This window comes from Acinonyx jubatus, chromosome C2 (assembly GCF_027475565.1).
Source record: "Acinonyx jubatus isolate Ajub_Pintada_27869175 chromosome C2, VMU_Ajub_asm_v1.0, whole genome shotgun sequence".
Lineage (NCBI taxonomy): Eukaryota > Metazoa > Chordata > Mammalia > Carnivora > Felidae > Acinonyx > Acinonyx jubatus.
In genome coordinates, this window is record NC_069384.1 from 38,085,181 (window position 1) to 38,112,604 (window position 27,424).

Genomic DNA, 27,424 nt, shown 5'->3' on the forward strand with positions numbered 1-27,424 from the left:
CATTTAATTAAAAAGTTATTTCTGAGAACATTAAGGAACACCTAATTCTACTTTGATTTTTTAAAAATCTGATAAAATATTTCCATACATTTAAACCTTCCTTTAATCTGTATCAGGAAATAAGATTTAGATGAGATGTATGGCCAAAGACAATATTTATTATGTTATGCTAAAAATATTTAGTCTAACAGTACTGACTTTTTCTAATGTTGCTATTTGCATTTTCAATGTTTTCTCTTTCCAGCTTTAAGGGATAACAGGATTGAGCTGGTTCGAGCTTCCTGGCATGAATTAAGTATCAGCGTCAGTGATGTGTCTCTCTCGGATGAAGGACAGTACACTTGTTCTTTATTTACAATGCCTGTCAAAACTTCTAAGGCCTATCTCACTGTTCTGGGTAAGTACAAGGAACTAACACTATGTGATCGCAAGCTACAGCAACATGAGTCAATAACAAATATATATTTTGAGGCTCTTATTAATAGATATAGTTTAATCCCTTTTCTGCTACATTATAACAAGAGGCATTTAAAAAGTCAATCACTTGCCCCATTTTAGAAAGAGACAAAGTGAGGTGTAACGGTTTGTATGGCTTCCCAAGAGCATCCATTTTGTTTCTTAGTGAGCAATACATACCAGGATATTGTATACCTGGTGATCCTTTAATAAAATAACAGAATAATGATAATGAATTCAGCGTGTCTACAGAGTGGTCCTACATTTAATTGTGCAAGTCATTTGAGAGGGGCCTTCTCTAATCCTTATAGCTTTCAAATATGACTTCTTTGTTTATATTGGTGCATTTAAATGACCCTGACATTTCTGTGTCTTATCTTTTAATGTTATAGTTTTCTAGATTCTTAAGTGAAGTACATAATGTCAATCTATATGTAACTTGTAGCTTCTCTGTGGTTTTATTTTCTAAACACTGGGCCTTTTCCCCAAAGGTTAAAGTGACACCAAAAAGCATTACATTCATAGAGATTCAGAGGAAATAAAGTTGCAGCAAAGAGCTCTCTGTGATTCCGCAGAAGTCATGGCCCAATCAGTTGAGATTGCTGCAGTTCGTTGAAACACACCTGCATACTGTTAGAGGAGTTTAAGGATTGATTTTTTTTTTTTTGGGGGGGGGGGTCCTAGCTTGCTGGCTTTTTTTTATAGATAAAGGCATAACATTGCATATAAAAGAACTAATGCATGCTGTTCTCTTAGGTAGGAATATTAAAGTTAATCCAGCTAGTGAATTGGTTTTGTACCTGCGATGTGAAATATGTTTCTTTGCAAGTCCCACTGGGACTATTTTATAAAAATCTTCATCAGCTTGCCACTACAGACAAAATATATCCACTAAAATGGAATATTTCAATATAATAACTGCCTAAGGTTAACGTATTGTTCTGTAGAGAGCCACCTTGAGACCCCAACAATAGACAATGGGTTGATTTCAGCTTATTAAATGATGGTATGGCATAGATTAAAAGAAAGCATATGAATGTGAACAGAAAATAATCCAACTAAATGGAGGATGTTGACCTGTCACTTATCATTGTTGTTCTTGTTATTGTTTTAATATGCATTTCTCTTATTGGTGATTTCCAACATTCTTACATTTTATTCTTTTCAAATTGAATTAAAGAGTACAATAAAGATATTTCAGTCTGCGTTTATTACTGAATGATTTTAAAAGAAATGTTAATAAACTTCTATGGCAACAAGAGAATATTATTACCCAAGAAATATGACATTTTCTATTATTTAAATCATCCATGTACTATCTCTGCATATTAGTTATCTGCTTAGCCATTGGATGACTTGGACTAGAAAAGGTAGTAGTGGTTAGCATTAAAGATAATTTACATCATGCCTCACAAAACCACTATTGCATTTCTAATACAAATGACTTCAAAACCCTCTGTGTAAGAATCAGAAAAGTATTGTTGCAGTTATTGATAAATCTCTTATTCTAAAATGCATTTTTGAACAAAGTACATAAAGGATAATAATATCTTTTTAAGCCTTAAGAATTATGAAATCAGGAATGCAAGGTGCTCTTTTATTTAAATCACAATATGCTAAGGAATAAAGAAATGTGCTTTGTGGATTTTTTCTCCCATTGCAAACAATTTACCTTCTTAAGTCCTTATACTGATAAGTCTTAAGACATACTGCATGGCTGTTTTTGAGATTTACAAAGAGTATTTTTTGCAGGTAAAACTTTAAAAGCTACTTCGAACTAAATGCATTTTAAATGCTTTCTGGATAACAGACACAGACACACACACACACACACACACACACACACACACACACACACACACTTGCATATATTAGTTCCCCACCTCACCCCCATCTGGGATTTCATCTTCCACAGTTTAAGTTACACATGAATAACCTCAGTCTGGAAGCAGGTGATCCTCCTTCTGACTTCTTGTTGGGCCAATAGTAGCCTCACGTTACAGCACAATGCTTACAACATTCACCTCACTTCCTCTTATCACATAGGCATTTTAACTTCTCACATCCACACAAGAAGGGTAAGTATAGTACAATATTTTACAAGAGAGACTACATTCACATAACTTCTGTTTTGGCATACTGTTACAATAGTTCCATTTCATTATTTATCATTGCTAATCTTTTACTATGCCTAATTTATAAATTAAAATTTATTATAGGTATATATGGATAGGAGAAAAAAATAGCTTATATAGTCTTCAGTACTATCCACAGTTTCAGCTCCGCTGAGGGTCTTGCAATGTCTCTCCCTCAAATAACCAGGGTGGCGGGAGGGGGGGGCAGGGAACTACTGAATATACATATGTATATGTGTTTGTGTAGAAATACACAATTTCATATCTCTCTGTATATTATAGAGATATTTTAAGCAGTTTATTTTATTATATAACACTTTGTTATTTTCTATTGAAGTTATTGTTAATTAACAACCCATTCTAGCTTTGTGAAAGTAATAGTCTTAAGATTGAATCAGCTCTGGAGACTGATGTTCCCTCCATTTGCTTAAATTTCAGGTGTTCCTGAGAAGCCTCAAATTAGTGGATTTTCATCACCGGTTATGGAGGGAGATTTGATGCAGCTGACTTGTAAAACATCTGGTAGCAAACCTGCAGCTGATATAAGATGGTTCAAAAATGACAAAGAGATTAAAGGTAAATAACAGGAAAAGTTCCCCAAGTCACAATTTATGTGCTGAAACTAGTATGAAGTGTTAGATGCGGGACATTTTACATTTTCTTTTTCAAACCATAGTCACTCTCTGATTAAGTGTAATTTAAACCAGATTTATGCATTTCTTAAATTAGGTAACTCTGGAAGGTATATCAATACAATCTCTGTGTGCCCCATTTTCCTCTTATGTATAACAAGTCTAACAATAATATATACATCATGGAAAAGTTGGAGAAATTAAGGAGTTATGTATGAAAACCACGAAGATTCATGCGTGGCAATAGTGAGCACTAAGTACATGTTAGATGCTATTATTTCCAAACTCCTCTATAGTATTTAGATTACAGACAGAAATTCCTTGAATTATGTCTTCAATTTGTTGATTTTTGGAATTACAAAGTTCTGAGGATAAACTTGGCTAAACATCAATAACTGATTACTAGTAGTTCCTACAGGGGGTAAAAACTGTACTTGTCTCAGAAAAAATGCACAGTAATTTAAATATTAAGTAGAGCTCTGCTCTTCATACAACTAAATTTACACACACAAACACACACACACAACCTTTAGATGGGAAATAAATTTATAGGGGAGATGCCTCGTGAGGTTAGTAGTGGTGTTTATTTGTTTGTTGTTTGTTTTTCCCCGTGACAATACAGGTATCTTGGACCTGATGTCACATGCGCATTAAAATCCAAGAATTATTTATGATGATTGTTAAAAATGTTTCCTATGTGCATAGTAATAACTTATGTATTATTCTAAAGGTAACCCACTAGGAGATTGGTTTATGCAAACCACTCCAATTATTTTAATTTGTAATTCAAATATCTTAGATTAACAATAATTCTTACTAATGGGCATGCTGGCCCAGCAGATATGATAATACAGTATAATATTATATTGTATAGGGTTCTACATTATATAGAGATAATTATTATATATTATAAGGTATTATATAATATAGGATTGTCTCTATTACTAAGAAATTAAAAGGTTTATGATCTATTTAGTTATCTTCTTTTCTATTTTAATTATTCTTTGTGTATATTTTTCTCCAAACAAGGACTTACGTGTAATTTATCACTAATCACTACTTTTGTTTCAGAACTTCTATTAAATACATTTTCTCAAACAAATTTTGCAAAAATACAAGCCCACAAGACACAAGTTAGACATGTTGCTATGCTAAGTTAAACTTTCAGGTTAGTATAAAGCCTGATCATATATTCTGCCAGCGCTCAGGAACACCCATTCTAATTCTGCCTTTAGGATATGTTTGTTATGTCCTAGACTTGGTTAGATCTTTGCTAAATGGACCATCTACACTGCTTTTAGAGTTACCATACTATGACAAAGATCTCATCCAGCCACTTTTCTGTTTAAGCCCGTCTGATCAAAAGCCATAATCTGTACAATAAGTTTTAAATCTGACTTCCTCGGCCTAGGAGAAAGCTCCAGTCAGTTCTTGAGGACTCTCCTTCGATTGCTATATTACCTACATTAATTCTGACATAGTTTGTTGGTTCTTCTCAATTTCTTAGCATTTTGTTTATTTTGAGGGTTTGTCTCATATTCTCATGGAGGTCAGACTAACATACGAGTACTTCATTAATGTTGATTGACTGTTTTTAACATTATAGCTGACGGGAATTCTATATTGTACTCAAATTTTAGAAAATGCTTTATTTTTTGACAAGTATGGCTTATGCTCTGAGTGCCAAACAGATTTGATTACATCTTAGACAAGGGGGAGACTTTTGTTTATATGTAAAAACATGAAAAGTTTGATCTTATAAACATCATACTTGAAAATCATCGGGTCAAAAAAAAAGAAAAGAAAGGAAACAAAATCATCTGAGTCAAGACTAGAAAAAGAAATCAAGACAAAAACCATACACAGAATATGGTTCTGTGCTACATTCAGAAGTAGTGAGGCCTCCTTTATTTCTGTATTCTCCGATGCGTGGCCATCATAGAGCACTTACTATGCCTAAACTTGCATTCATCTCTATCACTTTTTATTTTTTATAATTCTTTTTTTTGCATGTTGATACAGGTTGTCTTCACAATTATATGGTAGACTTGCTGAGTGCATTAAACTATTTTTATAGGTGTATGTGCAAATATGCGGTATGCAGTACTCTGCACTGAATGCATTCATTTCTCTTGCTGTCCTCTAGATATGCTCAGTGAACGTTCACTCTAAAATCCCTCAGTAAACACTCCTCACTGAAAGGACCATTCCATCCTTATCTTGCACTCCTGTCTTTTCAGAGATCAAAATCTGACTTCATATTACCACTTAACAGTTTTTACTATAATATCACTTGACACTTTTTAAAGACAATCCCTGGTGAAAGCAATAGGAAAAGATAAGCTAATCAAATCAAATCAAATTAAATTGAATAAGAAATTGTTAAAATGCTTCCTGATTACTAAGAATTCTATAATGCATGAGTTAAGAACCAAATGAAGAAAATAAGAACTTTGATCTGGACATATTTAAGATATCTTTAGGGATGATAAACAAGTTGTGGAGAATGTTTTCCTCTACAGAGGAATGTGTAACTGATGTAAATCCTAGTTATTACAGTCAATAGAGAAGATTATTTTCTTATGTTTAAACATTGGCCAGTTCAGCATACTGACATTGTGTTAAGTTTCAGACTCTATAAAATGGATATGACTTCTGAGTTCAGACTCTATATAATGGATATGACTTCTGAGAAAAATGAGTCATTTTTCTGTTTTTTTTTCTTTTTCCTCCATCATAATCTAACATATGAATATAATTTCCAAGTTTCTGTATAAAAGTTGTTTGATTATGGAGCACTGGTTCTCAAACTTTAGCTGGTATCATCACCTATAGGGCCTATTCAATCTCAGATTATATGGCCCTGCCCCCAGATTTTCTGATGAAGTAGGACTCTATTGGAACCTGAGAATATGTTAGCACTGGGTTACTTACATGTGTGAGTGATGTTGATGCTCCTGTTTGGAACTGAGTTGGTATAGAGAACATAAACTTAAGAACTTATATAAAAGTCTTGCCTCTGTCTCTGAACTTCAGTTTTCTCACATACTAGTGAGGATTATAATGTTTTCCTAAACATCCTATTGCAAGGATTTTTTTGAGCCAATATGTGTAAAGTGTTGTCACAATATGAGGAATCACTGAAACCATTTTAGATGTTATTATTGTTACTATTATTATTATCTTCAGCAAACCATGATTAATGAGTTGTAGCAATCCCTGAATTTGTCCTAGAAATATAAACAAGTAAAACAAAATCATTCCTTTAAGGTATTCACATTTAGATGCTGGACATATAAATCTAAGATTTAACAGGTATAGTAATAGATACATGAACTGGCTCTAGATTTTGCACCAAAAAAGAAGCAGAGATCAGCCCCACTTTGTGGGAGAGGTAAAGACTTAACAATTCATTGATGAATAACAGGCACTCAGTAAATAGCTGTTAAATGAATAAGTAGATCTTAAACAATGAATCAAATTCATCATAGGGGATGTGGGTGAAGGTAGGTGGTAGAGAATTCCAAGCAAAGAAACCATGTACTTCTGTGGAAAGAAAGCACTGTTTGAAGTAACCATGAAACTTTCTGTGTGATACAGATATGAGAGGTAAACAGGAAGTTCAGTCTTGGAAAATCTTTTATTCCATATTAAAGAGTTTGGAATTTATTCTGTGATTGAGACTTTTTTTTTTTGCATAAGCTTTACAGAGTAGAATGAAACATAATTTTCATCTAACCTTCTCCCACCATGAGTCTAACTCAGAAATCCCTTTGGTGCCTCTGGATAGCTCTGTACTCAAAACCACAGGTGGTTTCATTGCAGCTTTTAATCTTCTGTGCAGCAAGGAAGTGAATTTTTGCCATTTACTGTGGGGAAAAGATGAGCATTGCCTTTTTAAATGTACAAGCTCCTTGAGAAGTTATATTTTATAAACTTTATAACTTTTATAAAGTTTATTAAGTTTTATTTCATGTATAAGCTTATTAGTTTGTAGCTTGAGCAGTTACTATCATAGGATCTTAAGATTTTCGTTTCCAGCAAACTAACTTTTGCATTAGTGTGTGAGGCAGAATTCCATGACAAGGCTCATTGACCCACATCCTTGTATAATCTCTTCCCCTTGAGTGTCGAAGGCACTTGTGAATATAGTATTTGTGGTATCACTTCTGTGATCAGGTTACCTTATATGGCAAAAGAGATTTTTGCAGATACAATTATGTGTCCCTTTTGAGCTCATCAAAGGGAGATTGTCAAGGGAAAGCCTGACATAGTGAGCTGAGGTTTTTATAAAAGAATGAAGTGTCAGAGGGAAATTCTCCTCCTGGCCTGGAAAAAGTAAACCACTTTCTTGTGAACTATCTTTGGGGGTCATGTGGCAAAGGACTGTGGGTGATCACTAGTTGCTTAAAGAAGTTTCTGAGTGACAGCTAATGAAAAATGGGGACCTCAGACATACAGCCTCAAGGAAATAAACTTACCAATAATGAGTGAGCTTGAAGAAAACCCTAAAACTCAGATGGGAATCACAGTCCCAGCCAACACTTTGAATTCAGCTGGTGACACTGAGAAGAGGGCCAGGCCTTCTCTGGACTCCTAACCCACAGACATTGTGAGATAATAAATATGTTTTGGTTAAGCCATTAAGCTTATGGTAATTTGTTTTGCAGCAATAACAGAAAACTGAGATCTAGAGAAACAGAATAATTTGTCTGGCAAAGATTGGACTTGAGTGTTCTAAGACCTAGCACTTGAGTTTGGGGAGAAATCTGAGGCCTGGAAGAGTATTTAAGAGATGTCTCAATCATGAGTTAATAAGGCACTAACCTCATGGATAAAATGGAATTTTAAAAAAGCGGGAACATAAATTTGAAAGATAAGTCAAATTGCAGATGAACTTGATGAATGACTCTGACAGATGAAGCAACAACAAAAGTCAAGACAATATAATTTGGGTGTTTGAGTGACTTGAGTAATGAGCATATGGAAATAAGAAAGGCATTAGGTGGGGTGCTGGGTGACTCAGTCAGTTAAGCATCCAATTTCAGCTCAGGTCATGATCTCATGGTTTGTGAGTTCAAACCCTGCCTCAGGCTCCATGCTGACAGTGCAGAGCCTGCTTGGGATTCTGTCTGTCTTCTCCTCTCTCTGCCCTTTCTGCACTGTCTCTCAAAATAAATAAGTAAACTTAAAAAAAAAAGACATTAGAAAAAATTAGTTCATAAATATGTGATAATATTTAAAATATTGAAGTTGAAATTATTACATCGAATCTAAAAGTTAAGCTTAGTAGCCTTTTGGAGTTAGGTGACTTATGTCTAGGAAAGGGATTTTGACCATAAAAAGGTTTATCATCTCACAATGAGGGACATTTGTGGTTCTAGCCTTTTTTAAAAATATTTTTTAATGTTTATTTATTTGCAAGACAGAGAGAGACAAAGCACAAGCAGGGGAGGGGCAGAGAGAGAGGGAGGCACAGAATCTGAAACAGGCTCCAGGCTCTGAGCTGTCAGCACACAGCCCTACCTATGCAGGGCACAAATCCACGAACCGCGAGATCATGACCTGATCCGAAGTCAGACGCTTAACTGTCTGCGCTACCCAGGCGCCCCAGTTCTAGCCTTTTTAAATAATCATCACTCGTCATATGTGCAGCACTTCCCCCCACGGCCCCCAGCATGAGAATTATGCACTGAAGGATGTGCATATCCAGCAAAGCCTGACTTTGTGGTGAGTCACTGAAGCTTGTCAGTGCCTAATAGTATTGCCTGCATTCCACAAGTGTTATTTATTTATTATACATTGTGTGTTTCAAATGTTTGACCATCAAGCTTAAGTTAGCTTTAGCTGTGTTTCTCCATGCAAACAGGTTTTTTGACATTCAATGTAATGTCAATCAAAAATAATGCAAAAGCTCATTGCAAACATAGTGTAGTTTTACTGTAAGACTACTTAGTAAATAATTTTTCAGCATTTGGAAGCATGAGAGTGAATTTCTGAACTCTGTGTTTCTCGAAAAGTAGCCTTTATATTATTTGGATTAGAATCAGCTGAGGTTCTAGTTTAAAAAAAAATGCCAATCCCTTAAAAAAAATGCTGATTCCTGGTCTTAATGCAGACTTTTAAAATTAGAATTCCTCGATGTCAGACCTAGAAATCCTAATATTTATTAAGTACCTCTGGTGATCCTTAGCTATTTTTTGAGAATGCATAGGATTAGAGACTACTAAGGCAAGTATTAATAAATATTCAAAGAAAAAAGGAAGGGGATTCCAGTCTACTAAATTTAGAAAGAAACTCTTAATATTCCATGTACATTCTAAGTCTGTTCTTACAAGGAAATTCTCTAAAACTAAGTCCAAATATACTTTAGCATGTTAACATTTCTGAGAATTAGTGCAAAAATTCTTTTAGCCAACATAATAGCAGTATTCTTTGACCACGTTTGTTTTTGTTTCTTGGGTTTTTTTGTTGTTTTGCATTGAATTCTATGACATCTACTTTTAAAAATGGTAGATTATATATTTAATTTAAATATTCTGTTTGGTAGTGCAAAACTAGATTTGGCCTAAAGCTTCATTTAATATCAGTTTTATAAAACTTTAATTTGAATGAGAGTAATATTAACATGTAACACAGGGATTGTGAATTTTCTGAAGCTAAACCTAAAAGAAAATAAAAAGGAAAGATTTGTGTCCCCTGAGTTTAAAGTCCCTGCATCATGTATGATAAGGATTAACTGAAAGTATTAACATTTAAACTTGTAAACCATAAATCAGGGTTTTTTCATGTTCTTGTGTTTATACTTACCACTTTGGAAATGTCCTTGCCACTTAAATCTGGATCATGCTGGACATGTATTAAATGATGAAAGAAAATAGCGTTAACAATACCCGTATGTGGGGTGTGTATGTCCCTGTGAGAAAAGAACATGCAAAATTTGGAGGTTTCTGAATGCTGTTAAGATATTACCTCAAGATGCTGCACGCTACACTATGAGATACATTAGGGGCGCATGGGTGGCTCAGTTGGTTGGGCGTCTGACTTCAGCTCAAGTCATGATCTCAAGGTTTGTGGGTTCAAGTATGTCAAGTATGTTTGTGGGTTCCGCTGGCTGTGTGGAACTTTCCTGGGATTCTCTGTCTCCCTCTCTCTCTCTGCCCCTAACCCACCTGTGCTCTCTCCCCTTCCCTCTCAAAAATAAATAAACATTAACAAAAAATTTATTTAAAAAGAGACATCTTATGGAAAGAGATATAACAAGTGTTTCATATAAGTGTGAATGGTTGATGAAAGCAAATAATCACCAAAAAAACCATTGAGAAACTTTCCTTTTTAATATTTTTATTTTTTAAAAATAGCTTTATTGAGATATAATAGAAAACAATATACACATATCTGAAGTGGACAGTTTGATATATTTTCACATGTGTATATAGCAATGAATCCTTACCACAATCAAGTTGATGAACAGTTGATATTCATCATCTGTTAAAGTTTTTTCATACTCTTTAGTAATCCTTTCCTCCCCCACTCCTCATTTCATGCTCAAATCACAGCCACTGTTCTGATTTATGTCATTATAGATTAGTTTAGATTTTCTCGAATTTTTAGACTCATTTAATATTCTTTTCCCTCTGATTTTTCTTAGCATAAATATTTTGAGATTCATCCATGTTGTTATATATATATTGCTGATAAGTATTCTATTGTGTGGATCTATACCTTAATTTGTTTATTTATCTAGAGATAGACATTTGGGTTGTTTATAGTTTGGGGCTATTGTATTAAAGCAGTCATGAACATTTGTGTATAAGTCTTTCTGTGTACATATGCTTTCATTTTTCTTGGGTAAATGACTAGGAGCAGAATGAGTGAGTCATATGGCAGACATATGTTCAGTTTTAAGAAGACATTTCCAAACTGTTTTCTAAAGTGGCTGTACTACTTTATGAAGTCCAACTTTTCCATTTTATCATTATTTATTTGTTACTTTTATGAATCATGCTTTGGTGGTTGCTATATGTATTTTTTTTTCCTAACACCAAGATCACAAAGAATTACTTTCATAAATTTCATATGTGTACGTTTTGAATGTATTTTGAGTTATTTTGTGTTTTCAATGCCCTTACCTTTTATTTCTCTGAGCTGTATTATTTCTAGGTCAGTTTCGATAGATTGATTGATCTCATTATAGATAGCATTTTTCCGCTTCTTTGAATGCAGTTTTTGATTGGGTTGCAGACCTTGTGAATTTTACCTTTTGGTGCAGAATATTCTCAAACCTGTATAAATCTTATTAAGCTTCCTTCTGGTTAAGTTACTTAGAAAGAGTTTAATCCTTTCAGAGTTTCTAAAATGTTCTTAGGCAAGGGCAGAGCGGCATTTATTCTAGGAATTATTGTTTTCTTGTTACCAAGGAAGGTAAAATCCTTCCGAGTGCCCAGTGTACCAGTTACAAGATTTTTCAGTCAGATTGGTTAAAACAGGCATATTCCCAGCCCCGTGTGAGTATCATGTACTATTTCAATCTAATCCTTTTAGATGGATTTTACCCCAGCCTCAGTTTCCTCCCATAGATACACCGTTCAGTACCTACTTTGCTGAATACTGGATAAGAGATCTCTGGGGTTCTCTCTCTGTGCAACTCTCTTTTTTTTTTTTTCATACTTTTCCCTGAAAACTTTAAATAATAGTTTTACTTAATGGCAGTACATTTTAATTTTTTTCTGTTTGTTTATTTTAAGGTGATATAATGAATTTAAGGGGATATACATGAATAAGAGTGAAATGTGCCCATACTTTGACATAGTATTTTACATCTTTTGAAGTGACACTCACTCTGATTATCAGGGTCCTGGGGGAGTGGCTGTAGACTGGTTTTTACGACTTGCCTCTCTGGCTTGAAATGTCTACTCTATGAGTGAACTGGGGTGAAAGCCATGAAGGTCTTTGAATTCTTGGCCCATGAGTCTGGATTGGGTAGAGGAACAGATCCATAACCTCTCAGCCACACTCAGATGGAATTGGGCCTCTTCAATGAAGAGCAGAAGTGAAAGGAATATGGGAGTGAGGCCACCTGGCTCCACAGGGAAAATACTGAAGTCTTTGAAAGGGAGCTGGTGAGAAAGAGAAGTCCCCTCTTCTTGGAGACATTCGCCAGGAGGCAAGCTTCCCTTGTGCTGCGTTAGAGGTGGAGTGAAGTAGGGAGCAGGTCATGTCCTAAATACCACAGATCATATCTATTCTCACTAATATTTAATAGATTTCCTTGAATAATTGTTTCTTGATTTGCTGTATACTATTAGCACAATTTTTATATTTTAGCACAATTAGCACATAAATGTGTGTGTTGTTTTGCTGGAGAGGGAGTCTCCAGAGTCCCTTATGCTGGCTATTCTGGAATTCACCCTCTGACTTCATTTTTATACTCATGTGTTTTTACAATGTTGACCCATAAAGTATTCTACTATATGATCTTTCAAGTATCTTCCATTATTTATTCTTATAAATTGTTTCATCTCTCATTTCTTGCTATTTTTTCAGAAGAAAACTATATTTCTCTTCTTGATCAGTTTATATTTAAAATTTATTTTTTGCCTCTGTATGACATGAAACAATTTCATAATTTCAATTTTCCTGATAATTATAAGTAATTTGTAATTATGTTCTTTTCTTTATGAGTTTTATATGAAATGATCATGTATGAATTTTAAAAAAAGATTTAACAGTTTGATATATTTTTAATTCAGTTATTTTTATTTTTATTTTTTGTAGAGATAGAGTACAAATTGGTGAGAGGGGCAGAGGGAGGGAGGGAGAGAGGGAAGGAGAGAGAGAGAGAGAGAGAGAGAGAATCTTAATCAGGCTCCACACTTAGTGCAAAGCCCAATATGGGGCTGGATCCCATGACCCTGGGATCATGAGCAAAGGCAAAATCAAGATTAGACACTCAACTGACTGAACCACCCAGGCACCCCTAAATCAGTTATTTTTAATTAGCCTTTTTAAAAATGATATTGCCAATCTTCTCTTTCCCTTTTTATCTACAGCTAAATGTATCTGGACTCCCACCTTTGGGAAGTTCTGATACAGGGAACTCTGATATAGTTGGGCTGCACTAAGGATTGCTATGCCTCAGGAAAATAGTTAAGGGAAGAACCAAAGGGCAAGTACAGGGTAAATATAAATCTGAGTAAAAGAAAAGAAGGAACAATCAATAGTAGTCAATAAGAGTGGAAAAAGATAATAAAACAATAGAACTGCATCAGATAAAGATTATTTATTTGCATGTAGTGTGTCTGATTCCCAATTGTTGATGATTTATCTCCAGCTTTTGTACTTGTCCAAAATGGAAACTGTCCAGTTATTCAGCGGTTAGACCAATGACATCTTCAGTTTTGCAGGAGATTGATGATAAGAGGATTAGAGAGAGAGAGAGAGAGGCAAATCATAAGAGACTTTTTTAACTATAGAGAGGATTAATGGAGGGGAGGTGGGCAGGGGATGGGCTAACTGGGTTATGGGTATTAAGGAGGGCACTTGTGATAAGCACTGTTGTGTTATATGTAAGTGAGGAGTCACTAAATTATACTCCTGAAACCAATATTACACTATATCTTAACTAACTAGAATTTAAATAAAACCTTTAAATTTTTTTTTAAAAAAAGAAAAGAAATCCACTACACAAAAAAATGGTAACAAATTAACAACTGCCCACAAGTTGTACATGTTGACATGATCTGAGTCTACTAGACTAAAGAAAGGAATGATTTACCTGATTGAATATGGCCATTATTCTAATTAATTAAGAACAGACTTATTAGCATCTATGATGTTCCAGACCCTGTCGAGATACTGGATATGAGAACCATGAAGAAGTATAAAAATTAAGAATATTTGGAGACAAAATATAGTAAAGAGAGAGAAGAAGGGGGAGGAATAATGGAAAAAAACAAAAAGTAGTAAAAAAAAAGCAAGGCAAAAATGTAAATTCTAAATTATCCCTTATTTTATGAATACATGAATTATATTGAGCCTGGTGAAGCCTAGAGGGTAATTGAAATTTAAAAATGATATGTTGCTCATAGGGCACCTGAGTAGCTCAGTCGGTTAAGTGTCCAACTTCAGCTCAGTTCATGATCTCACAGTTTGTGAGTTTGAGCCCCTCATCGGGATCTGTGCTGACAGCTCAGAGCCTGGAGCCTGCTTTGGATTCTGTGTCTCCCTCTCTCTTTGTGTCTGTGTCTCCCCTCCCCAGCTGCATCTCCCCTCTCCAGCTTACACTCTGTCTCTCTTTCTCTCTCAAAAAATAAATGAACATTAAAAAAATGTTTAAAAATTTAAAAGTGATATGTTGCTCAGAAAACAATATAACCTGTTAAAAACTGATCAACAAAACTTTCGTAGTATATGATATAGAGAAACATTATAACATTCAGAAAGCTAATTTCTCAACATAGATGTTTTACTGATGCAAATGATGCTTTTTCACAACACGTAGATGAGGGGCAGGTTGATATTTCTTACATGTGCTGAATGCTACAAGAGTCCATAAAATAAATTGATGACTAGAAAATTGCATCACCATAGGTGTCTCAAAGGAATTACACTTACCTGCTGCTTATAATATTTACTCAAATGGATAGATACTTTTATTTTCTTATAGAGTTTATTCTAATGGATAGGATTTAAAATTTTTCTGCCATCTTTTATCATCTTTTTGGGCCTACAATAAAACACCTTTTAAAGTAGAAAATAGAAGAAATCTTTCAGTCTTTAGCAGAAGAAAGGACATTATAATCTGTACAAATATAGTGAATTCCCTGAGGCATAAGACTTAGAGTCAGGTAATTTTTTTTTTTCCATTCAAATGGTGTGACCTTTTTGATTCAGCCTAAACGCACACACACACACACACACGCACACGCACACACACACACAACCTGTGCACAAAATATAAAATCTTTTCGTAGAAAGTGCTACAAGTGAAAGTTGAATGGTACTGAGGTTCACTCCAGCTACTCTCAAGTGAAAAGAAGTTATCATAAGTTTTTTTCTGGCCATGGCCAAGTGAAAGAAACATGAGGAAACCTGGTTATAGCCATAAAGGTTATTCCCTGGACATAAAGAGTTTACTCACTAACTGGCTTCATAGTGACTTAGCTCCTTTCTGTCTACAGTTGCTACCAGCTATCTGCTTCTTCCTCTATTTTGCATAGATTACCCTACCTCATGAATTATGGTCTCCTATTAGACTGACTAAATCATGGCTTTTCCAGAACTAGGAAATGTAGGAACTGTGGGATATAAGTGTGTGTGCATGCTCAAGCATGTGTTTTTAACTTCAATTATTTTTTAATTCTTTAAGGTTTTAAATCATGTTAAGATAAATGATAGAGAAGGGATGCCTGGGTGGCTCAGTCAGTTAAGGGTCCAACTCTTGATATTAGCTCAGTTCATGAGATTGAGCCACACATTGGCTCTGTGGTGAGCATGGAGGCTGCTTGGGATTCTCTCTCTCTCTCTCTCTCTCTCTCTCTCTCTCTCTCTCTGCCCTTTCTCTGCACTTTCTCATGTGCTCTATCTCTCAAAATGAATAAATAGACATTTTTTTAAAAAGGATATATGATAGAGAATCTAGAACACACTACTTTAATCACATTGTTCAATCACATTGTTTCTGCTTGGGGATAAAGCCTCATGCCTGCCACCCTGGAGATTAGTCACCCTGGGCACGGGGTCCTCAGGTTTAGTCATACCTGGCTCAAGTCATGAGCTACAGAACATGGCAATTTCTAGGCAAGGAATGTCTGCAAAAGAAATTACATAGGAGAAGAATTTACTATTAAAAGGCAAACCTGGTTATGGCAAACCCTGTGAATTCACATTCATTAAGTATAGGTGCTATAAAGGATTACAAATTTATTTTCACATTTCAATATAATTTTTAGATTTTATGACTCTAATTTCATTGTATATAAAATATTAAGGAGCCCCTAATAAAACATTGTGGTCTGGGATTAGATTTGCACAAGACTGCTATTTCTTCCTTTACCATCCTCTTTTTGGAGTTTTGTATTTATGAATAATAGGCAGAGGGTAAACTAAGCTCAAATTGCCCAAGAAAATTTCACAAACTCTGCAGGATATATCTCATAGCTCATGAACATTCTGTGTAAGTCAGAAAGAGGAACACCTTGTTGAAACTGGCAAATACTATATTTAGCTCATGATATTAGTATTGCAGAAATAATGAGCAGTATTCATATTGCTTCTGATTATTCAAAGAAAGTGATAATAAATAAAAGAAGATTTTCTTGAAGACAATAATCTCTATTTTGCTTCTCACAACAAGTATTAACTAATTTCCTAAGTAACCATTTTCCCCAAAAATAGTCTGTTTCCCATATTCTTTTCTTTTTTTAAATTTTTTATTTTTTAAAATTTACATACAAATTAGTTAGCACATAGTGAAACAATGATTTCAGGAGTAGATTCCATAATGCCCCTTACCCATTTAGCCCATCCCTGTTCCCACAACCCCTCCAGCAACCCTCAGTTTGTTCTCCATATTTATGAGTCTCTTCTGTTTTGTCCCCCTCCCTGTTTTTATATTATTTTTGTTTTCCCTCCTTTGTATTCATCTTTTTGTCTCTTAAAGTCCTCATGAGTGAAGTCATATGATTTTTGTCTTTCTCTGACTAATTTCACTTAGCATAATACCCTCCATTTCCATCCACATAGTTGCAAATGGCAAGATTTCATTATTTTTATTGCCGAGTAATATTCCATTGTATATATATACCACATCTGCTTTATCCATTCATCCATAGATGGACATTTGGGCTCTTTCCATACTTTGGCTATTGTTGATAGTGCTGCTATAAACATGGGGGTACATGTGTCCCTTCGAAACAGCACACCTATAATCCTTGGATAAATGCCTAGTAGTGCAATTGCTGGGTCATAGGGTAGTTCTATTTTTAGGTTTTTGAGGAACCTCCATACTGTTTTCCAGAGTGGCTGCACCAGCTTGCACTGCCACCAACAATGCAAAAGAGATCCTCTTGCTCCGCATCCTCGCCAACATCTGTTGTTGCCTGAGTTGTTAATGTTAGCCATTCTGACAGGTGTGAGGTGCTATCTCATCGTGGTTTTGATTTGTATTTCCCTGATGATGAGTGAAGTTGAGCATTTTTTCATGTGTCAGTTGGCCATCTGAATGTCTTCTTTGGAGAAGTGTCTATTCATGTCTTTTGCCCACTTCTTCACTGGATTATTTGTTTTTTGGGTATTGAGTTTGATAAGTTCCTTATAGATTTTGGATAATAACACTTTATCTGATATGCCATTTGCAAATATGTTCTCCCATTCTGTCCATTGCCTTTTAGTTTTGCTGATTCTTTCCTTCACTGTGCAGAAGTTTTTATTTTGATGAGGTCCCAGTAGTTCATTTTTGCTTTTGTTTCCCTTGCTTCCAGAGACGTGTTGAGTAAGAAGTTGCTGCGGCCAGGGTCAAAGAGGTTTTGCCTGCTTTCTCCTCAAGGATTTTGATGGCTTCCTGTCTTCCATTGAGGTCTTTCATCCATTTGGAGTTTATTTTTGTGTATGGTGTAAGAAAGTGGTCCAGGTTCATTCTTCTGCATGTCGCTGTTCCAGTTTTCACAGCACCACTTGCTGAAAAGACTGTCTTTATTCCATTTTCTAGTCTTTCCTGCTTTGTCAAAGCTTAGTTGGCATACTTTGGGGGTCCATTTCTGGGTTCTCTATTCTGTTCCATTGATCTGAGTGTCTGTTCTTGTGTCAGTACCATACTGTCTTGATGATTACAGCTTTGTAGTATAGCTTGAAGTCTGGGATTGTGATGCCTCCTGCTTTTGTTTTCTTTTTCAAGATTGCTTTGGCGGCTATTCGGGGTCTTTTCTGGTTCCATATAAATTTTAGGATTATTTGTTCTAGCTCTGTGAAGAATGCTGGTGTTATTTTGATAGGGATTGCATTGAATATGTAGATTGCTTTGGGTAGTATCTACATTTTAACAATATTTGTTCTTCCTATCCAGGAGCATGGAATCTTTTTCCATTTCTTTGTGTCTTCTTCAATTCTTTCATAAGCTTTCTATAGTTTTCAGTGTATAGATTTTTCACTTCTTTGGTTAGATTAATTCCTAGGTATTTTATGGTTTTTGGTGCAACTGTAAATGGGATCGATTCCTTGATTTCTCTTTCTGTCGCTTCATTGTTGGTGTATAGGAATGCAACCGATTTTCTGTGCATTGATTTTATATCCTGCAATTTTGCTGAATTCATGAATCAGTTCTAGCAGTTTTTTGGTGGAATCTTTTGGGTTTTCCATATAGAGTATCAGGTCATCTGCGAAGAGGGAAAGTTTGACCTCCTCCTGGCCCATTTGGATGTCTTTTATTTCTTTGTGTTGTCTGATTGCTGAGGCTAAGACTTCCAATACTATGTTGAATAACAGTGGTGAGAGTGGACAGCACCATCTTGTTCCTGACCTTAGAGGGACAGCTCTCACTTTTTCCCCATTGAGGATGAAATTAGCATTGGGTCATTCATATATGGCTTTTATGATCTCAAGATATGATCCTTCTATCCCTACTTTCTTGAAGTTTTTATCAAGAAAGGATGCTGTATTTTGTCAAATGCTTTCTCTGCATCTATTGAGAGGATCATATGGTTCTTGTCCTTTCTTTTATTGATGTGATGAATCACGTTAATTGTTTTGTGGATATTGAACCAGCCCTGCATCCAGGTATAAATCCCACTTGGTCGTGGTGAATAATTTTTTTAATGTATTGTTGGATTCGGTTGGCTAATACTTGTTGAGGATTTTTGCATCCATGTTCATCAGGGAAATTGGTCTATAGTTCTCCTTTTTAGTGGGATCTCTGTCTGGTTTTGGAATCAAGGTAATGTTGGCTTCACAGAAAGAGTTTGGAAGATTTCCTTCCAAAATTCTATTTTTTGGAACAGTTTTGAAGAGAATAGGTGGTAACTCTTCCTTAAATGTTGGGTAGAATTCTCCTGGAAAGCCATCTGGCCCTGGACTCTTGTTTTTTGGCAGATTTTTTATTACTAATTCGATTTCCTTACTGGTTATGGGTCTATTCAAATGTTATATTTCTTCCTGTTTCAGTTTTAGTAGTGTATATGTTTCTAGGAATTTGTCCATTTCTTCCAGATTACCCATTTTATTGGCATATAGTTGCTCATAATATTCTCTTATTATTGTTTTTATTTCTGTTGTATTGGTTGTGATCTCTCCTCTTTCATTCTTGATTTTATTTATTTGGGTCTTTTCCTTTTTCTTCTTCATCAAACTGGCTAGTGGTTTATCAATTTTGTTAATTCTTTCAAAGAACCAACTTCTGGTTTCATTGATCTGTTCCACTGTTTTTTGGGGTTTTTTTTGTTTTTGTTTTTTGGTTTCAATAGCATTAGTTTGTCCTCTAGTCTTTATTATTTCCTGTCTTCTGCTGGTTTTGGGTTTTATTTGCTGTTCTTTCTCCAGCTCCTTATGGTGTAGGGTTAGGTGATGTATCTGAGATCTTTCTTCCTTCTTTAGGAAGGCCTGGATTGCTATATAATTTCCTTTTATGACCACCTTTGCTGTGTCCCAGAGGTTTTGGGTTGTGGTGTTATCATTTTCATTGACTTCCATATACTTTTTAATTTCCTCTTTAGCTTCTTGGTTAGCCCATTCATTCTTTAGTGGATGTTCTTCAGTTTCTGATTATTTGTTACTTTTCCAAATTTTTTTCTTGTGGTTGATTTCAAGTTTCATAGCTTTGCGGTCTGAAAATATGGACGGTATGATCTCAATCTTTTTGTACTTACTTAGAGCTGCTTTGTGTCCCAGTATATGGTCTATTCTGGAGAACCTTCCGTGTGCACTGGAGAAGAATGTATATTCTGCTGCATTAGGATGATATGTTCTGAATATATCTGTTAAGTCCATCTGGTCCAGTGTGTCATTCATAGCCATTGTTTCCTTATTGAGTTTTTGATTAGATGATCTGTCCATTGCTGTGAGTGGGGTGTTGAAGTCTCCTACTATTATGGTATTACTGTTGATGAGTTTCTTGATGTTTGTGATTAATTGATTTATATATTTGAGTGCTTTCACATTTGGCACATAAACGTTTACAATTGTTAGTTCTTGATCTATAGACCCCTTGATTATGATACAATGCCCTTCTGCATCTCTTGATATAGTCTTTATTTTAAAGTCTAGATTGTCTCATATAAGTATGGCTACTTCAGCTTTCTGTTATTGACCATTAGCATGATAGATGGTTCTCCATCCCCTTACTTTCAATCTGAAGGTGTCTTTAGGTCTAAAGTGCGTCTCTTGTAAACAGCATATAGATGAATCTTGTTTTCTGATCCGTTCTGTTACCCTATGTCTTTTGATTGGAGCATTGAGTACATTGACATTTAGAGTGAGTACTGAAAAATATGAATTTATTAGAATTATGATTCTTGTAGAGTTGGAGATTCTGGTGGTGTTCTCTGGTCCTTTCTAATCTTTTGTTGCTTTTTGTATTTATTTATTTATATATATTTTTTCATCTTTTCTCCCCTCAGAGAGTCCCCCTTAAAATTTCTTGCAGGGCTGGTTAGGTGATCACAAACTCCTTTAATTTTTGTTTGTCTGGGAAACTTTTAATCTCTTCTTCTATTTTGAATGACAGGCTTGCTGGATAAAGAATTCTTGGCTGCATATTTTTTCTGATTCAGCACACTGAATATATCCTGCCACTCCTTCCTGGCCTGCCAAGTTTCTGTGGATAGGTCTGCTGCAAACCTGATCTGTCTTCCCTTGTAGGTTAGGAACTTTTTTTCCCTTGCTGCTTTCATGATTCTCTCCTTGCCTGAGTATTTGGTGAATTTGACTATGATATGCCTTGTTGATGGTCGGTTTTTGTTGAATTTAATGGGGGTCCTCTGTGCTTCCTAGATTTTGATGTCTGTGTCTTTCCCCAGGTTAAGAAAGTTTTCTGCTATGATTTGCTCACATAACCCTTCTACCCCTATTTCTCTCTCTTCCTCTTCTGGGATGATTCCCTATGAGTCTGATGTTCCTTCTTAATGAGTCACTGATTTCTCTAATTCTTAAATTGTGCTCTTTTGCCTTAATCTCCCTCTTTTTTACTGCTTAGTTTGTATATAAGTTTGTCCTCTATATCACTGATTCTCTGTTCTGCCTCACCCATCCTTGCTGCCACTGCATCCATCCATGATTGCAGCTCAGTTATAGCATTTTTAATCTCATTCTGGCTATATTTTACTTCTTTCATCTCTGCACAAAGGGATTCTAATCTATTTTTGACTCCAGCTAGTATTCTTATTATCGTGATTCTAAATTCTGGTTCACATTTCTTGCTTGTATCTGTTTTGGTTAAATCCCTGGCAGTTTTTTCCTTGTGCTCTTTCTTTTGGGGTGAATTCCTTCGTTTTGTCATTTTGAAGGGAGAAAAGGAATTAATGAGGTAGAAAAATTGAAATTAAAAAAATTAAAATAAAAAATATTAAAATTAAAGAAATATTAAAATTAAAAATTAAAAACACACACGCACACACAAAAATCAAATACATGATGCTAGATCCTAGGTATGTTTTGGTCTGGGTGTTGAAAGTGGTTTGACAGATTGGGAAAAAAAGGGGGTGAGAAAAAAAAAGGAAATCGTTTGAGAATTTGAAAAAATTAATACACTGAAGTAGACTAAAATGAGATGATGGTGTAAAATAGAATTTCAAAAAATATACACAAAAGCAAAGAATATAGTAGAAAAAGATAAAGAAAAAATATTTTTAATAAAAATTAAAAATAAATATGAATTTTTTTTCATTTTCTGTATTGAAGAAAAAGGAAACAAAAAAGAAAAAAGATTTAAAGAAAAAAATAATAAATCATTTGAAAATTTGAAAAAGTGAATACACTTAGTTGACAAAAATAAAATGATGGAAGTAGAATAGAATTTGAAAAAATTTACATAAAAGCAAAAAATATAGTAATGGAAATTGAATAAGAATATTTTTAATAGAAATTGAAAGTAAAAATGAAGTTTTTCTCTTTCTGCATTCAAGAAAAAGAAAAGAAATGAAAATGAGAAAAAAAAAGAAAAAAAGGAAATTGAAAATTTGAAAAGGTGAATACCGTAAGGTAGACTAAAATAAAATGATGGAAGTAGAGTAGAATTTGGAAAAATTTACACAAAAGTAAAAAATTTAGTAATAAAAATTAAAGATATTTCTAATAAAAATTGAAAATAAAAATGAATTTTTTCTCTTCTGTATCCAAGAAAAAGAAAAGAATTGTAAAAGAGAAAAAGAAAAAAAGAAAAAAAATAAAGAAAATTGAATAGATGAACCTGCTAACAGATTGAAGTAGGACTGAAATTGCTTCCTTTTCCCCTAGAAGTCAGTCTATGTAGTGCTTTGTAGTTCATAAACTAAGCCGGCGGAGAGACTTGTGTTCTTCGAGAGTAAGGTTGGCCCAGTTGGGCGGGGCTCAGTGTAACAGCTCCATTCGCCACTAGATGGCGCTGCTATCCTACTGGGGTGGATTGTTGTGGTGCTCATAGGTGCATATGCGCATGCACCGGAGTGGTGAAAATGGTGCCACCCATCTACCCAGTCTGTTCTCCCGGATCAGCAATCACGCACCCATCCTCTATCTTCAGCTCTTGTCCACTCCCCACGGTTTTTCACTCTCCATTACCAGGCCCCAGGCAGTACCTCTCTCCCAAGTTTTGATTCAGATGCAGCTGTTTTCCCTGCCCCCTTACTTCCGAAGGACCGTGTCTTTGACCCGTTCCACCCCTCTGTGGGAGGGTCTCACCAAGCAATGGATGAATGAACAATGGCTGAATATGGCTGCACCCAGGAACACCCGCTGGACTCTGTTATTGCCGGTGCCCTGAGACTGTGGCCAGGTGCCAGCCATCCCAGAAAATGTTTGTGAGACAGTGTAGCAGCAGCGTTTCAGGGATTATGGAAAATCACAACACACATCTGGCGCCAGTCTTCACCCTTATTGACCTTGCCCCAGCACCAGCAAATGTGGCCGCCTTCTGGGGTATGCTGGGACCAGGTGGCTTCAACAGTCTCTACCAAATGTCCTTCCAGCAGTGGAACTGCTTTTCCCCATGTGGCCCGAGAACCTCCTGGACCCCACTCTGCTCCTGGGGATTTCCCCTTCCCACCAGAGCACCACCAGCTATCAAGCTGTGGAGTTGCAACTTTGCGCTCCCTTTGTTTACAGTCTTAGTGGAATTTAAACCCTCTCCTTTCTCCTTTCTCCCTTTTTAGTTTAGTCCCTGCGGCTATTTCTAATTTTCTACTTTCTCTGCAGATGCAATGGGGAGGGGTGCTTTTCCCGTATTCTCCCCCCTCCCCAGTCTCCATCCTCTCTCCACTTGCAAAAGCGCTTCCCTACCTTCTGTGGCTTCTTGCTCCCCAAGTTAAGCTCTCCAGACCACATACGTGCTGAATTCTGTGGTTCAGGTTGTACAGATTGTTGTGTTAATCCTCCAATCAGTTTTCTAGGTATGTAGGATGGTTTAGTGTTGGTCTGGCTGTATTTCCTGGATGCAAGACACACAAAAAACTTCCATACTGTTCTGCCATCTTGGCTCCTCCTCCCACATTCTTTTCAAATGATATATGTGATAGGGTGAGGATCAGAGAAAAGTTCTGGTATTATTAATTCTTAAACTGCTATTCTCTGGTATTTTGAACATACCGATAATTTTTAAAATATTTAAATAATTTTTTATCTGTCTACTTCACTGGACTGGGATTTATTTACTGACCTAATCTTTTTTATTCAGAATCTGACATGGTATCAAACACATGGCAAAAGCTCAAGGTTTTTATCTCGAGAATAAATGAATCACTTGTGCCAAAGTGGCCTGAGACTTTACCTTGATGATTTTTAAAGATGGTGACTCATTTTTACTGTATGCCCTCTTGGAGTGAGCAAACTAGTTCTGAATATTCTTCTAAGGTACGGGAAACTAAATACAGAATTAAATAAATATAACTGTAGAGTTAAATATAGAATTAGTCACTTGGGTGAAAGTGATCTAAGACTTTACCTCAATAATTTTCCAAGAAGATGACTCTACTCCTTTCTGATTGTTTTACTAGACTAAGCAATATACATAGTTCTTCGTGTTCTTCTGAGATACTTAATATGTATTTGAATGTTCCTGAGCCATCAAGCAATGATGGAACAAGGTCCACTCTTCTTTTTTTGAAGGAGAATGACCCTTAGAACTCATTATGTGCTAGAAGAATTTGCATTGATATAAAAAAATCAAACATAAAAGGCAATTATACTGAATATGGAACAACATTTAAATTAGTAAAGAAAAATAAGATGAAACCCAAAGTGAGATTAACAACCAAATTCTTCTCATAAAGCCTTTCACATTTACCAATGGTGGGTCACAAATTGTTTTTTGTTCGTAATTTTAGCTACTACAAAGAGAGAGATATCATCAGTTAATTATTATGTCCACAAAACTATATAAAATACATCTAACATTTCCTGGTACTGAGAGTCAAGCGAGAAAGAGAATTCCTCTCTGAGTCCACATTTTTCAGACAAATGTGTATGTGTTGAATGGAGTCAGCCATAGAGTATATATAACAAGATCCATATAGTATGTACTCATAGCACCTTTCAATGCAAGCCTATGGGATAACACTGAAGAGAAACTTGATCACCGGTGCCTGGGTGACTCAGTCAGTTAGGCATCCTACTCTTGGGTTCAGCTCTGGTCTTGATCTCACAGTTCATGAGTTTGAGCCCCATATCAGGCTTTACACTGATAACACAGAATCTGGGATTCTCTCTCACCCTTCTCTCTCTGACCCTCCCAAGCTCATGCGTGTGTGCTCTTTCTCTCTCTCTCAAAATAAATAAGTAAACTTTAAAAAAAATTAAAATACACATCTAAGTTACTGAATGAGTTAGCCAGGCATAGTTACTTTAGGTCAGTTAAAAAAATTATAGCTGAGTTGTTTATCTTCTAAAAAATGATGTATTTAGTCTAGGAAATTTGACCTATAGAACTTCTTTTAAACTGTAATTATGCAACATATAGAGTTGTCCAAAGTGGTAACTTCAAATTTTTGACATAATGTTATCTTGTATAATGCTTACATTTTCTCTTTCCTATGGCAAGAGGACATAACATTCAGCTTACTAACAAATTGTCAAATCATTAAAGTACCATTAATATGGATTCATACTGATTCCCTGAAATTATCATCTGATCCACCATAAAACACTTTTACAAACCCAGACTCTGAAAATAATAGTAAAGTTCAAGTTCTCTATAAACATCAATACCTGAAGTTATGACCCTGCAGCTTTGATCGTAGCCAGAAAACTAAAGGTCCAAATAGATCAGGAGAAGTTACATAATATCCTACCTAATTCCTAAGAGATATCTCTAAATGATGAGACATTATGGCACTTCCAGTACTGGGAACAGGTAGAAGCTGTGTCTAAATCTTGCCTTGTTCTCACTGTGGCTGTGGCATACTGGCCTTCCAATGGATTAAGAGGGAACTGGCTCACATGAAGTTATGTCTGACTACCACAGGATGCACAACAGGATTTCCCTTTATAAAAATGGGATGTTCTTTCTGGACCATTTACATGGGATCAAAATCACAAGAGTGCAGGAAGCAAATGCATCACAAAAATTCAGATTGCAGTACTCAGGGTGATTAGAACCACTGTGGAGACAAGGTAACTTTCCAAGGAATTTCACTTCAGGGGACTACCTTTTTAAAAATCCAGTCCAAAAGTGGCTGGAAACTATAGGTAGAGAAGCAGGTGACCTAACATTATGATCTGGAAAGATGGATATGGAAGTAGTTCCTGAGATCTGCTATTTTATGAGAACTTTTGAATGTGAAAAAAACACCCAGATGGCCTTTGTTCTTTGGCTAGCCTGATTCGGGGCTTTGAAATTTAATTTGTTAATTTGCTCACAATTACTTCTGCCTGTCTTTTCCACCTTAGCTCTTGATGAGATAAAAATCTAAAATCCCAAATATAGGCAGACTACTATTCTACATTCCAAGTCTCATAAAGGTACATAATATAAAAGGTGATAGAAAATAATTTACTTTGAGACTTCACCATGAAATATTCAGGAAAATAGGGCCACCTCAGTGGCTCAGTCAGTTAGGCGTCCGACTTCCTCTCAGGTCATGATCTCATGGCTTGTGAGCTGGAGCCCCGCATTGGGCTCTGTGCTGACAGCTCAGAGCCTGAACCCTGCTTCAGATTCTGTCTCTGTTTCTCTCTGCCACTCCCCTGCTCATGCTCGCTCGATCGCTCTCTCTCTCAAAAATAAACATTAAAAAAAATTAAAGAAGAGAAATGTTCAGGAAAATAACTTTTGGTGAGAAGCATACTTGAGGAATTTTCCTAGGCAGATTTATTTTTAACTTTTTTTATTATAACAAATTTCTGACATACAACAATAGCATAGTAAGACAGTTACCACCACCCACCCAAAGCAACTGCTGTTCTGATTATTCAAGAACAAGTGCTAAAAGTGCAGAACCTCCTTTGGAAAAAAAAATAAGAGGGATTATTTCAAGGATTATGAATAAAAGTCATCCTACAAATACCTCTTTTTATTGCTTGCTCTCAACTTCTGCTGATAATCGTACCAATGCATTATATATGAAATGCATATTTTGAAAAATGTAGAATATGAAAAAATGCATATTTTACAATTTCTTTTAACATTTATTTATTTTTGACACAGAGAGAGACAGAGCATGAACAGGGGAGGGTCAGAGAGAGAGGGAGACACAGAATCCGAAATAGGCTCCAGGCTCTGAGCTGTCAGCACAGAGCCCCACGCAGGGCTCGAACTCACAGACCGCGAGATCATGACCTGAGCCGAAGTCGGATGCTCAACCGACTGAGCCACCCAGGCGCCCCAAGAAATGCATATATTTTAAAAGATTAAAGGTAGAGGCGTCTGGATGACTCAGTCGGTTGAGCATCCGACTCTTGATTTTGTCTCACGTCATGATCTCACAGTTCTTGAGCTCGAGCTGTGCATTGGGCTATGCACTGATAGCACAGAGCCTGCTCAGGGTTCTCTCTTTTCCTCTCTCTCTGTCCTTCCCCTCCTCC

General features: G+C 35.7%; 1 protein-coding gene across 3 annotated transcripts in view; it reads left to right on the top strand.

Moving 5' to 3' along the window:
• Positions 1-27,424, top strand: part of CADM2 (cell adhesion molecule 2) — a 337,826-nt gene that overhangs the window by 147,265 nt on the left and 163,137 nt on the right. For all 3 annotated transcript variants that reach the window (XM_027077568.2, XM_027077570.2, XM_053220697.1), the window contains 2 exons: positions 245-397; positions 3,030-3,167. In XM_027077568.2, the coding sequence (XP_026933369.2) occupies positions 245-397; positions 3,030-3,167 (291 nt within the window). The remainder of the gene's footprint in view (positions 1-244; positions 398-3,029; positions 3,168-27,424) is intronic.